Source organism: Phalaenopsis equestris, unplaced genomic scaffold (assembly GCF_001263595.1).
Source record: "Phalaenopsis equestris unplaced genomic scaffold, ASM126359v1 Scaffold000808, whole genome shotgun sequence".
Taxonomy (NCBI): Eukaryota; Viridiplantae; Streptophyta; class Magnoliopsida; order Asparagales; family Orchidaceae; genus Phalaenopsis; species Phalaenopsis equestris.
Window position 1 is genome coordinate 61,193 of NW_018165248.1, and position 13,906 is coordinate 75,098.

The window sequence follows — 13,906 nt, forward strand, 5'->3', positions numbered from 1 at the left end:
GATTCATGTAGCCGACCCCGCGTAGTGGGATTAAGGCTTTGTTGTGGTTGTTGTTGTTGTATATTATGTGATAAATGCATACGCTTTATAATTACATATAAAATATATAATGTACATAATATATTAGGATATATTACTGATATCGTTATATTTTACATAAATTGTTATATTTGTGTCGTGTATGATAATATCTATCATCATTTAAAAACAATGTGTCTGTATAATTAAAGTGACATATTATAAGATATGTTTTGTACACATATAAATCCTATAAATTATAATTATTTATGTAAATGTATATTAATTGTATATTATATTTTCTACATTTTATAACTATATACAACTATAATTTAAATTGTACATTACAACAACAATAACAAGAAGCCTTTATCCTAGCATAATGCTTATTAGATTCAATCTACTATACACTGTAAATGTTTATTATACATTACAACATTGTAAATGTTTATTATACATTAAATGTTTATTATACATTAGTACATTACAACAACAATAACAATCTAATATACATTGTAAATGTTTATTAGATTCAGTCAGCATTTATACTAGCATAATGCTTTTTTAATTATATAATAATAAATTTTTGGATAAATTATTATAATAATAAATATTTGATTTAAATTAATGTTTCTATTAAATAATTAATTATATATTTAATTGTGCGTGGAAAATTAATATAATGCTTATTAATATGATGCAACACTTCACATAATATGTAATTCAATATCAATTTCTTATTAAATATATTTATGATATTTTTATTAATAATTATATTTTATATAATTTAATGATATATAATTAATTATAAACTTAATTTTTGTTTTACAAATATTGATGGATGAATATTATATTACCATAATATGATTTTAAGCAGTTATAAGAACCTTGTTAAAGAAAGAATGGCCGGAGGCTGTGATACGAGACCCCAATCACCCTCATGTGTCTAACCACCCGATCCCTTACTATAAAGCAGATGCACTCAGGTGAGATCAAACCCATAACTCCTGGGGGCTTACGCTAGGCGTCACTACCAAAGAGTCACGGCGAGCGACATATATATATATATATAGACACACACAGATACACATGAGGTTTAGAGACTGTGATACGAGCAACCTAGTTGAGGTGACTAATGTTTTTAAATTTCATTAATTTTTATTACTTCTAAATGTATGCTTATTTTCATTTATGCTATATTCTAGTGAGATTTATATTGTAATAAATTTTCTTTATATTGTTAGGAAATATATGTATATTAAACAGTTGCATTATAGTTTTTCGAAGAAGAGGTTTTATGACTACATGATATATAGATTCCAATATAAGTGCATATATCAATTTATTGCATGACTTGCGGATTTAATAAGATTGCATTTATTCATCAGTAAATAGAGGTAAAGTGTTTCATAAAAAAATAATATATGATATGAAGGCTGAAGTAGTGTATATATGAATGTTTGTATGTGCATGTTAAAAAAGTTCACCCTCTTATGGTATATGCAGGGGATGCTAGGGTACACATGTGCGTAGATTTTATCCTATCACCATAGATAATTGTGATGTTGAGATCGCCAACCTCTATGTTGACGAGAAAATATTAATTAGGGGCGAGTACATGAATTTCCATCTCAGATAATCATGTAAATTAGATCACGAACCGTTGTGTCGATGAGATAATATCAATTAGGGGTTTGTTAATTTATGTTTTGACGGTACTTGTAAGATAGATGTGAATGTTGATAGCATGAAATAAAAGCAAAATTAAAGTTCAAATCTTGAAAAGTATAGTTAAAGCTAATGTTTATCGAAGTTTAAGTGATTTCCATGGAATAAATATCATTGATACATACATTAGATTTTTTATGAGATATTTTATGGTGAAATATGAAAGACCGGCATGCATATTATTTTTTTCTTTGGTTATTATAATTTAGAAGTTTGATTGCTTCCGGTTTATCTTAGATAACTCATTACGCTATTTTATTATTTTTTCATGTTTAAGCTTTTGATTAAGATGAATAATGTTTACAGAAGAGGAGGTCAGTAACAAAAAGATAGCTTTTTATTTGATTAATTTAATTACTTCTTTTAGTAGCTCTTTTCAATTAATATGTGGATGTTAAATTATTCATGATCGAAATAGAATAATAAAAAGATTAAGTCTACCTTTTGACCTTCCGTTCTCATGTTGATTAATTCCAACTTTCAGGTCAGGTTATGAAAAAGTAGTATCGGAGTAATATTTAGATGAAACAACTTAACTCTTAATGAAAGAGCCATTCAGATGAATGAATTAAGTTATAAATAATAAAAATTAAAATTTTAACTGAATCTAATTAAATTATTTTGCTATTATTTTAGAAATATGGAAAATCAGAAGAAAGAAGTCAATGATGATGCTGTAGAAATTGATATACACTAAAGTATTTAGTCAGTGCTAATTTATTTTCTGATATTATGAATGTTGTGACTCGGCTGATTAAAAATTGTAGTTTTAAGCTAGTAAAAGTGGAACATGTCGTCAGGCCTCGATGCTAATACTTCGTTAGGCCAGCTAGGACTTCTCCCACGTCTCCTTCGCATGCCGCTCAACTCTCAAGTAAGTCTCTAGGTTTGCTTCTATCTCTCGATTTCCGTGTCTTGCGTCAATTTATAGGCTAACTGACCTCCTTGTCTTCTTGATCTTTCTAATTCATCTCTCATTTCTTCAGCTACCCAACTCGCTTTCTCTTCTTCGCTTCTTCATTTCCTCTTCCAACTGTTCATTTCTTCTTCCTTAAATATTTGAAATGGGGCCTTAATTTGAGATATAGACCACAACTCGTTCCTAATGTAGATTAAATGTCACTAGTTTCTTTATGGATTGAATGATTCAATCAGGCAATCACTAGTGCCACTTGGGATTGAAGTCTATTCAATGCTAGCGGAGAGGGCTAGGCTGGTGTAAATTGATTTCCAATAGACTCAAAAACATAAGAATTTGCACAAGAAAAAGAGCTTCGAAGAAGTGCCACCAACAATTCATACTAGAGAGTATAACGAGAAGAAGATAAAGTCATAGACTGATGAAGTTATTAGTTAGACTAACAACAATCATATTGGGCCCCATGTTAAATGTGGGAAGCAACACTTGGGTGAATTTCTATTTGGTTTGAAGGTGTTTTACTTATGCAGATAATTTGGACATCAGATGACAAATTGCTCTAATTCTACTTTTAGATCTATATCAAATGCTAACTCAGGAAGAGATTCAACTTAGAAATATTTTCAGGAGAAATCTACTTTTAGAAGTGGTTAGCAGAAGATGATGTAAGCTGGTATTGTGACTCATAAGGAGCAACCATGGTAGAGCATTCAACAAGAGTCTATTCTTTAACTCATCAAAACTTTAAAAAACTGTTGCTACTGATGTTGATACTAGTAGAGTTTGAGGAGTGATTTGCCTTTAGGGTGTCATGTTAGTTGAACATTTTGTACTTTCATTTTAGAAGTTGAGTGTTGTTTTAGTTATGTTATTTTGATTCAGACATTTGAAAATTTTTTATGTTGAATAACATTATCATAGATGTTCGATTTATCATATATTCTTTAGTTATCACTTGTCAAGAATTGAACTTTCTTGAAGATTTGTGAATAGCTCATATTTGATCTACATAATGCTTAGATTGTGTAAATTTCATGAATTTTGAGATTGAAATTTTATAAAGGGGATTGTAATAATCGAAAAATAAAATTCAATGGGTAGGGTATATTCGATCAATCCTTTTGTTAGTTTCTTTTAAATGCATCTCATTTAAATGAGATGAAATAGAGAACGAGAAGGAAAAAGTAGAAGGTAGTGTCCATTTTAGATCTTTTTGTCGACACCACATTTGAATGAGGGAAGGGTATTGGCATTACTTACCATCGATTCGACACTCGTGTTGTATAAGGCAAAGGAGATGGCGTCATTGTTGCAGTGGAGGTGCCCTATTTCTCACACATAAGGAAGGATGATGTCTTCGACAAGAGGAGTCGTGCCCTAGCCGATGGAAGAAGGGAGAATGGAGAAGAAGAAGAGGAAGAGAAGGAAGCGTGTCGTGTCAAACCCTAGCTTAAGGGAGGAATGAGGGGAAGGGGGGAAGCCAAGCCCCTGTCGATGGAGGGGGAGAAGGCTTTGGTGCGAAGAGCCCCAGTCGATGGAGGGGGAGAAGGCTTTGGTGTGAAGAGGAAGGAGGGAAGATGTGTGTGCGTACTGTGCTGGGTTAAACCAAGCTCGGAGGAAGAAGAAAGGGAGTTAGCTTGTGCGTGTGTAGGACAAAGCTCTTTTTCGAGCCCGAACTTGTGGTCGAAGAGTTGTAGGTGAGTTATGTATTTTATTATAATTTAATTAATGAATTATATATATTTATATATATATTGGAGGAGGAAAATGCTTTGGTGAGGAGGAAGCAGGGAAGATGTGTGTGCGCATTGTGGTGGGTTGAACCAAGCTCGGAGGAAGAAGAAAGGGAGTCAGCTTGTGCGTGTAGGACAAAGCTCTTTTTCGAGCTGTAACTTGTGGCCGGAAAGTTGTAGGTTATATATATATATATATAAAATATTTGTTAAGTTTTAATAGTATTTTTAATTGAAATCATGAAGTATTTGAAGAAATGAATTTTCAGTTTAAGATCAAAGACTGAATTACATTGAAGGAAAATGTACAAGTTAATTAAAGTTAAAGTTTGATTTATTTAATTTAGAATTAATATGTTATAAAATATGAATTTATAACAACAATTAAGATTGAAGAATACTTTAACCTATAAGATCTGAAGATAGGGAGTTTGTGAGACGAGCAAGCAATGTTGGGGTGAGTAATTATATTTTATACATTTCAATAATTTTCATTTTTTCTAAATATATGCTTGATTTTTTTTATGCTATGTTCTAATGAAATTTAGATTATAATAGATTCTTCATTGTTAAATAGGAAAAATATGCATGTTAAATAGTTAAATTTTTGTTTTTCTAAGAATAATTTTTATGGCTCCATAATATGTAAATTCTAGTATAGGTGCATATATGAGTTTTTTGCATGACCTACAAATTTAGTAAGATTGCATTTATTAATCGATTGATAGAGGTAAAGTGTTTCATAAGAAATGAATGTGTGATATGAAGAATGAAGTATTGTATATATGAATGCTTGTATGTGCATGCTAAGGGGAGTCACCCCTTTATGATACACGCAGAGGACGTCAGTGTACTCACGCGCATAAACTTTATTCTACCACTTAAGACAATTATGATGTTTGGATCGCTCGCCACTGTGCCGGTAGGAAAATATCGAACACCTTTTCACCTCAGACAATCATGTAAATTAGATCATGAACCACTGTGACGAAAAAATAATATTTGCCAAGGGTGCTTTAGGTTATGTTTTGACAGTGTTCATAAGACAGATGGAAATGTTAATAACGTTAAATAAAAGACTAAACCTTGAAGAGTGTAGTTAAATATAATGCATATCGATGTTTAAATTATTTCTATTGAATAAATATCATGGACACATACATTAGGTCATTATTGGATCTTCTATAGTGAAATATAAAAGACAAGCATGAGTATTTTTTTCATTAGGTTATTTTAGTTCAGAAGTATGATTGTTCATGAGTTATCTTAGATAACTCATTATCCTGTTTAAAATTTTTTCCATATTTAAACTTTTGATTAGGATGAATACAACACATGAGATAATGCTTATAGAGGGCGAAGTCAGCAACCTGAAAGGTAGTTTTTTATTTGGTGAATTTAATTGTTTTTTTGAGTGGCTTTTTTCACTTAATTTGTGGATATTCAACTGTTAGTGATAGAAATAAAATAATAACAAATTGAATTTCACCATACGATCATTTGTTCCTGCCTTGGTTAATTCCAAGCCCCGGGGTTAGATCATGATAAGATAGAGGAGTCGAGATTAGAGAGTGTGTGATAGAGAAAGACAAGCAATGAAAGGAATGACAAGAAGTGAGGGAGTAAAAAGGGAGGGTAAGATAGAGGAGCCACGTACGCCAAAGTTGCCTATACTTTAGGCGACTTTGGAGTGGTACACAAGTATTTTTGCATAAATGACTGTGTGGCATCCTTAGTTGCCCAATCACAAGGCAATATGTTTTTTTCCAATTGACCCTTTTATCAAAATCGAGGGATGTGTGCCATTTTAAAATCTCTTTTAAAATGGTTGTAAAAAAATCGTTTCTTGGTGATATATTTCCCTTTTGATAACATTCCACTATGAAAGTGATGTGTCATGTGAATGGACCAATTCAAAAATGTTATGCTATAATTTGAACTATCGCTGTAATTAATAATTATAGTCGACTTAAAATATAAGGTTTTTGGACACTAGAAAAATCAAATTCACATGTTTACTATTTTCTTATAAATACATAGCAAAAATAAAGATATCACACAATAATATAAATGATGAAATGTGTAACTGTACATGTGTATGATATATGCAAAACCAGAATCACTTAAAGAAGTAACAAACAATAGCAATCACAACACCCAACTGGCTAGGTCTAAGTATCCTTATCTTGGACTCCCCTATCGGCTCCTAAAGCTTCCAGATTAATTTGATTATGTAGACCAAAAAACGAGAGGAAATTTGAATCAATTTGGATTTGGAATGCTGTAGCAATTTTCATTAGCCTTCAACGACTTGCAATTGACTGATATTAATAAGAGTGATAGTTATTCAACATATCCTAAATTTCCTTTTGTTTCAAGAAGCTAAAATATGAAATTGAGTCATTATAACAACTAGACGTTGCATGCCTAAAATAAATGAACCTAGGAACGCACTTAGGCCTATAGGATTCAATGGGGGTTGTTTCTTTCATGGATTTGCCTAGTGAGGGACAACTCATTGCATATTATTTAATATCCAATTCTCTTATATGTAATGACTTACGAAATATGTTATGAACTATATAATGACTGTAAAAACTATATTTAGATTTAATATTTAGTGTTGCTCAAGTTCCATGGATTTATGATTGTAGTTGTATTGATCCAAATCCCATACACGAAAGATTGGCACATGCACATTTATGCCGTGTCTAAACATTTCAAGAGATCGTTTCACTTGGATTTTGTTATCTTCAAGTGCATCAAATCATCATCTCTCCTTCAATTCTACTGAATTGAAAAACTCGACAAATTTAATTAAACTTCAATTTGACTGTGCCTCCTTTCAGCAAATTGAATTGACTAAACATTTTCACTTCTCAAAGCAAGTTTTTCCACTCACCACAAGTTTTTTGTTATGATAATTGAGTTTGTTCACATGTTATGCTCGTGGGGATAGCAATTTAAAAAACCAATTTTGTTGTATGACACCGTTATTATAAAATGCTAGCCGGGCTATATTTAAAAGATGGATGCTTCTAGTAAATACAAATATTGAACTTGAAATTCATTCCTTACTGTCACTTTGGTTCCCCAGTTATAAACTTTTTATTAAATTTTCTAAGTCCATTTGTTGAATTTAGTGGCAGTGTCAGTTTTGTTAACTCGCATGATATTTAATGTGATATATATGGAGTCCCTTAAAGATTAGTTTATAATCATTAAATATAATTTATATTTATGTTTGAGGTGGTTTTATTGGATGATATCCTAATTTTTCTGCTCCTAATTTTATTATGCGAGCAAAAACAACAATTTTCGTGGTACACCAATCAAATCTGCTCGGTTGATGTTAAATAGATTTCAAAAGGAATTAGGAGGTATCAGTTCTGTTTCATTTACAGTAATAAAACTTCTGAAAAATGTCAAGAAAATCAATTGTCTTTTGATAAAAAGGTTGATCTGGTATGCAGAGCTCAACAGTGAGCTGCATGAGATTTATCTGCTCTTATCTATTGAAAATCTAATTCTCTAGCATGTTCTGTTATACAAATAAATTAGTGTACTGTCTCATCTTTATTTTTGTTTTGACTCATAGGAAGTTGAGAAGTCATTTTCCTTTTGGGGTACCAGAGAAGGTGACCTTGTTCATCCAGCTGAGTGCATGCATCAGTTGCTTGATCAAGTTCGGCGTCATAAAGTTAATATTGATGGCAATGTTTGTTCTGTCATGGTGACAACTTTGGTTCTTGAGGTAACTACCCTTGCCAAGCTTGGTAAAAAAATATTCTTGATGTTTTCACCCATCTTACCACTTTTTTACAAGAACAAGTTATATTTTTTTTTTTCAATTAAAATATGATAATAGCAGCATGTGAATTTGCACCCAAGAAAACAATACCTATACAAGTTGTCTACAGTTTGTATAAAATGGCAATATCTTTTATTTTATTATAAAACAATTTGGGGGTAGATCTATAAAAAATTATTGGACGCAGAAGTTGAGTGACATTTATATCTTTAAGTTTAAACATGTTAAATCATGTATGCTAGTTGTGCCAATTCATGTATACATGCAAATAAAAGTAAAGGTAAAGGAGAGTGATGGTATTGCTCTAGGTTTCTTACATAGTTGCAAAAACATTTGTTGAACAATGAAATAACAAACATGTGTTAAGAGGTGCATCAAATTTCTTAGTATCTTAATTTTTCTTGATAGAAGAATGATCAAGGTTGATGTATTGCATTTAAGGTATACTTCCAACTAAATGACACAGATATCAAGAAAAAATGAAACTATTTTGAGAAATTATGAATTAAAAATTTAAGAATGATATAACCTTTGGAAGAGCAAATGAAATCTTGTATTTATTGGAGATTTATTGAAATTTATGAAGTTAGATTTTAATATACATAATGGTAAATCATTTTATTCAACAGAATTACATTTAAAGGTTTATTGAGATATTGGAATTGGGTTGTAAGTAAGCCGAGTTAGCTCGAGCTTGACTTGTTAATGAGCTTTTAGTTGAGGTTCAAGCTCAAAATATATAAAATTAGCTCAGTTTAAGGGCAATACCTAGCTTGTTGGCTCATGAGTTGGCTTGATTATGGTACATACTTAGATTTCATGATTTTTATGTTATTCTTGAGTCCCACTACAGGTATCACGAACTCCTCGCCCTTGAACGATTTTGGTCTTGTAGTTCTATCTTCAATGATCTCACACCGCATTATCCTTTGTTTGTCTCATTTATCCATTCTCTAACGAGGTCTCGTTGTGACTTGCCTTGCTAGTCTCATCAATACTTTCTCCAGCGTCTTTTAAAAAAAAGAAAAAAACTTCTCTAGCTAGATCTTGATGCCACTTTCTTTGCAAGTTTTGTCGATCTTTCTCCAATGAGCTCTCCTCACAACTTTCTTTCCTGTTGAGCTTTTGAATATAGGAATAAATGGATGAGCTAAGCTTGAGCTCATTCTATGGTCTCGACTTGAGCTTGAGTTTGAGCCATATTTTTTATCAATGTGCTAAGCTTAAGTTTACTGCAACTTGAGCCCTACTATACTTGCTCACATCTTTGTTTTGAAATAGTTTGCTTTAGAACTCTTTTTGTTGATATCATAAGACTAAGAAGATGCTAAATGCTTGAAGAAAGTAATTTTGTGATTATTTTAGAAACAAAAGTGATGTAATAATCAAGTGCATCTTGAAAATCAAGTTTAAAGTCTAGTTATAAGATTCAAGGCTAAATTTCAAGGAAGAGAAAAGAATAGGTCTAATTATTAGAACCCATTATATTGTAGAATATTTTGAATTTAATTCATATTTTATTATTTTACAGATCTATTTCTAACATCGGGACATGTTTGGTCGATTTTGACATAAAGAAAGCATGAAAAATGAGTGGTTAAAACTCTTTCATTAATGCAACCAAACTCTTTATCATTTCACCATAAACACCACAACACGTCATTGATATTAAGATATAAATTTATATAATTTTTTACCCATTTATCTCACAAAAGACCACACACCATTTCATATTATGTATTATAGCGAATTTAGAAAGTAACAAATTTAATCTGAGTTTTTCGGGAAGGGAATTTTTTTTTGTGAATTTGTCCATAAAAGCTTGTGTGTTATTCCAACAAACTTAAGAATCACTTTTCTTTCCTACAAGTTGGTTATATCATCACTAAGAAAGAACTCAATGACCCACTTGCTGATGATCAATTTTCAGTTTACGACAAAAAAAAAATGACTTATTGATGTTACATGGTTGACCTAGATCGTTCCGGAGACTCTAGCCTTGCTATTGGTAAAATATTTCTTGGATTTTAAGTTAATCGAGCATATTTCAATTGAACCCCCCAAGGAAGTTGATATAAGACATGTATAGATCAAAAAAATTAATCTAAAAATCCAAGAACACATCGAACTACAAATGCCCAAGAAAGAACTCATAATTTAACATATTTCAAATATAATTGATGTTATTTTTAATATTTATTTTTTATCAAAGGATTTGTAAGGTAGGCTTTGACACAAATGGATCATTAAAAATGGGCGAAATTTATTTATTAATGACCATCAACCCTTCTTTTTTCTTACTTTTTTCCCACTCATTTCTCTCTCTAAAATTCTTAGCTTAAGAGTCTTGTAATATCTATAATTATGAGATGAAAGTTTTTGTAACTTTCGTTATTAAATCAAATATTTTACGTGAAGAATTGCCCTTCCTTTTTGCTTGGTAATTGATGAGCATATTATCACTTATAAGAATGCATGTAATAAAACACAAATTGATTATTTTCTTATGAGAAAAAGAGATCATTGAGATTATAAAATCATTCCAAGTGAAAATTTAAGTTTTCAACATTGATTATTGAGTTTGGATTTCAAGATGAAGGTTGTAAGATGAAAAATACAATGAAATATTGTCAGAATAGATGAGCGCACTTAAAAGACAAATAAAATTTTTTTTATGAGTAAACTATAAAATCTTAAAATTTGGGATGTTCATGAAGTCAATGCAATGTGGGATAGAGTAACAAACACTATTAATGAAGTTGCAAAAGATATACTTGAAGAATTAAATGAAAAAAAATATTATAAATAAAAATAGATGGTGAATAGTAATGTGCAAGAAAAGTTAAAATATAAAAAAATATTGTTATAAAAATTAGTTTAAATGTAAAAATTTTGATAATTGGTAAATTTATAAGATGACTTGTATGGATCTAAGAGAATAGTTTGTGATGCTAAAAATTATACTTTTAGCAATCTTTATAAAAGATTAGATACCAAGATATATGTATAAACTAGTTAAACAAAGAGATAAGAAAATTAAAGATTTTAAGTGAAGTGTATTAAGGATGAATTAATGGGATTAGTTGATATTATGATTCATAGGAAAATTAGTATCTTATGTATTCAAGAAAATAAGTGGGTTGGAGAAAATGCTAAGGAGATTGATAATTTAGATTTTAAACTTTGATATTCTGGTAAGAGTCGCACTAGAAATGATGTAGGTGTAATTATAGATAAGAGTTTGAAAGATAATGTTGTAAAAATTAATAGAGTTGGTGATAGAATGATAGCCCTTAAGATTATCATTGATACTAAGATTTTTAATATTATAAGTGTTTATGCTCCTCATGTAGGTTTAGATACAGAGTCTAAAGGTAAATTTTGGAATGACTTAGAAGATTTAATACAAATGATACCTCTTGAAGAAAGAATTTTTATTGGAGAAGATTTAAATGGACATGTCGGTAGAGTGGTAGAAGATATCAGAAATATTCATGGTAGCTACGATTTTGAAGTAACTAATGATGAAGGTAAAACTATTTTAGATTTTGCTTTAGCATTTGGATGAAAATCATTAAGTGTTTTTCATAGATAATGGTATTCAGCACAGGTGAGTTAAATATTTGATAAAATTTTTTATGAAGATTTTGAAAATATGATTAATTTTAGTGATCTTAATAAAATTAATAATAATAAAATTTTATATTTTTATCTTCACATTAGTAAAACAGAAGTCGAGGAAGCTTTAAAAAAATTGAAGAATGAAAAATCAATAGAACCTAATATAGAAGTGTGAAAATATTTAGGGGATATTTGAATTTGTTGGCTTACCAATTTTTTTAATATTATTTTAAAAATTAAAAAGATGTTTGTAGAGTGGAGGAAGAGTATTTGGTCCCGATTTTTTAAGAATAAAGATGATGCATAAGAGTGTACACATTATAGGAAATTAAGTTAATGTTTCATATATTAAAATTGTGGGAGAGAGTAATTGAAAGGTTAAAATGTGATACGAAGGTTTCCCAAAATTAGTTTGGATTTATGATGGGCAAGTCTACCATGGAAGTTATACATTTATTAAGAAGTTTGATGGAGAAGTACAAAATGTGCTATGAGGATCTACATATGATTTTTGTTTAGAAAAAGCTTCTGGTAAGATAACAAGAGAAATATTTTGGAGAATTCTAGAAAAGAAAGATGTTGATCTAAGCTATATTCAAGTCATTAAAAATGTGTACTAGAGCTGTTACTTGTGTTCGAATAAAAGGAGGATTGACCAAACATTTTTCTATTTTAGTTGAATTACATCAAGGATCGGCTTAAAGCCCATATCTTTTTGTTTTAGTTATGTATGTTCTTACTAGTTATACACAGAATGTGTACCTTGGTATATGTTTTTTGTTGATAATATCTTTCCGACCCCACTTAGTGGGATAAATGATTGTTGTTGTTGTTGTTGTTGTTGCTATTTATCCTTCTGGTGAATAAGATTAGAGAAAGAGTCCATGAAAAATTTGAATTATGGAGATCAACTTTAGAGTAAAGGCTTTCATTTGAGTAGATCTAAAATTGAATGCATGGAGTGTAATTTTAGCAGTAGTAGATCTACTGGTGCGGTTGTAACAATGGGTGATCAAGTCATTAAAAGAATGAACTTTTTAGGTATATCGGGTCTATTGTTCAAAGTGATGGTGATATAGTTGGGGATGTTATTGGTAGAATTTTGGTTAGATGGTTGAAATGGAGGAATGCATTAGGCCTATTCTGTGATAGAAAAATAAAGCTTAGACTTAGGAAAATTTTATAAAATGGTGGTGAGACCTGCAATGCTTTGTGGTGCAAAATGCTGATATATAAAAGAGAAGCATAATACTATGTTAATTGTTGCTGAGATAAGAATGCTTGAGTGGATGGGCTGCTTTGCACTTTGAGACAAAATGCAAAATGAATATATCCGTTAAAGGTTTGGTGTTGCTCAAGTGACAGACAGGATTATATAGAATCGTCTTAAGATGGTTTGGTCACATTAAACGCGAACCATTTGATGATCTGTTTATGAGAGTAGATATTTTAGATTTGACTTTTGGTAAGAAAGGTAGAGGTAGACCTATAAAAACTTGAGCATCTTATATAAAAAAGATCTTAATCATATAGAATTAAATGAAAATATGACACTCATTAATGAAGAAAAATGATTATGTAGCCGACTCCACTTAGTCGGAAAAGGTTTAGTTGTTGTTGTTTTTATTGTTGTAATTGATGACTCAAGTCTTACCTTTTCTTTGGTGAGTTGAGATAATTATCCTTTTTTTTAATCTTCGTGCTACTATCATAAACTTTTACTCTCAATTTTCCTCACACTTTACTACACATCTCTATCATCCTTCAAGGGCAGCAATTACCCAACCTAAATCTTACACATGCTCTGAAATTCCAAAAGCAAGAATAGGATCCAGTCTTATTCTCTACTCTTCGACACATAAAATCTGCCAAAACTAATTATTTACTGCATATCATAACTACACATTTTATGCTTAACATTCATAAGCATTTCCAACTGTTTACTTTACCTTAAATTTATTTCTGATGTGATTTTCTAATTTTGTTCAAATTAGCCCAATCTGGATTACTCGTAGCATTCCTATACCTCTCCAAGCATAACTCCAAAAAAAATTCTTAAATATTAAACCACAAATT

General features: G+C 30.5%; 1 protein-coding gene across 1 annotated transcript in view; it reads left to right on the plus strand.

Annotated features, from left to right (window-relative positions):
• The window catches only part of LOC110031414 (uncharacterized aarF domain-containing protein kinase 2-like), a 52,408-nt gene that overhangs the window by 23,595 nt on the left and 14,907 nt on the right, over positions 1 to 13,906 (plus strand). Inside the window, exon 5 of the mRNA XM_020734594.1 lies at positions 7,997 to 8,152. Within this exon, the coding sequence (XP_020590253.1) occupies positions 7,997 to 8,152 (156 nt within the window). The remainder of the gene's footprint in view (positions 1 to 7,996; positions 8,153 to 13,906) is intronic.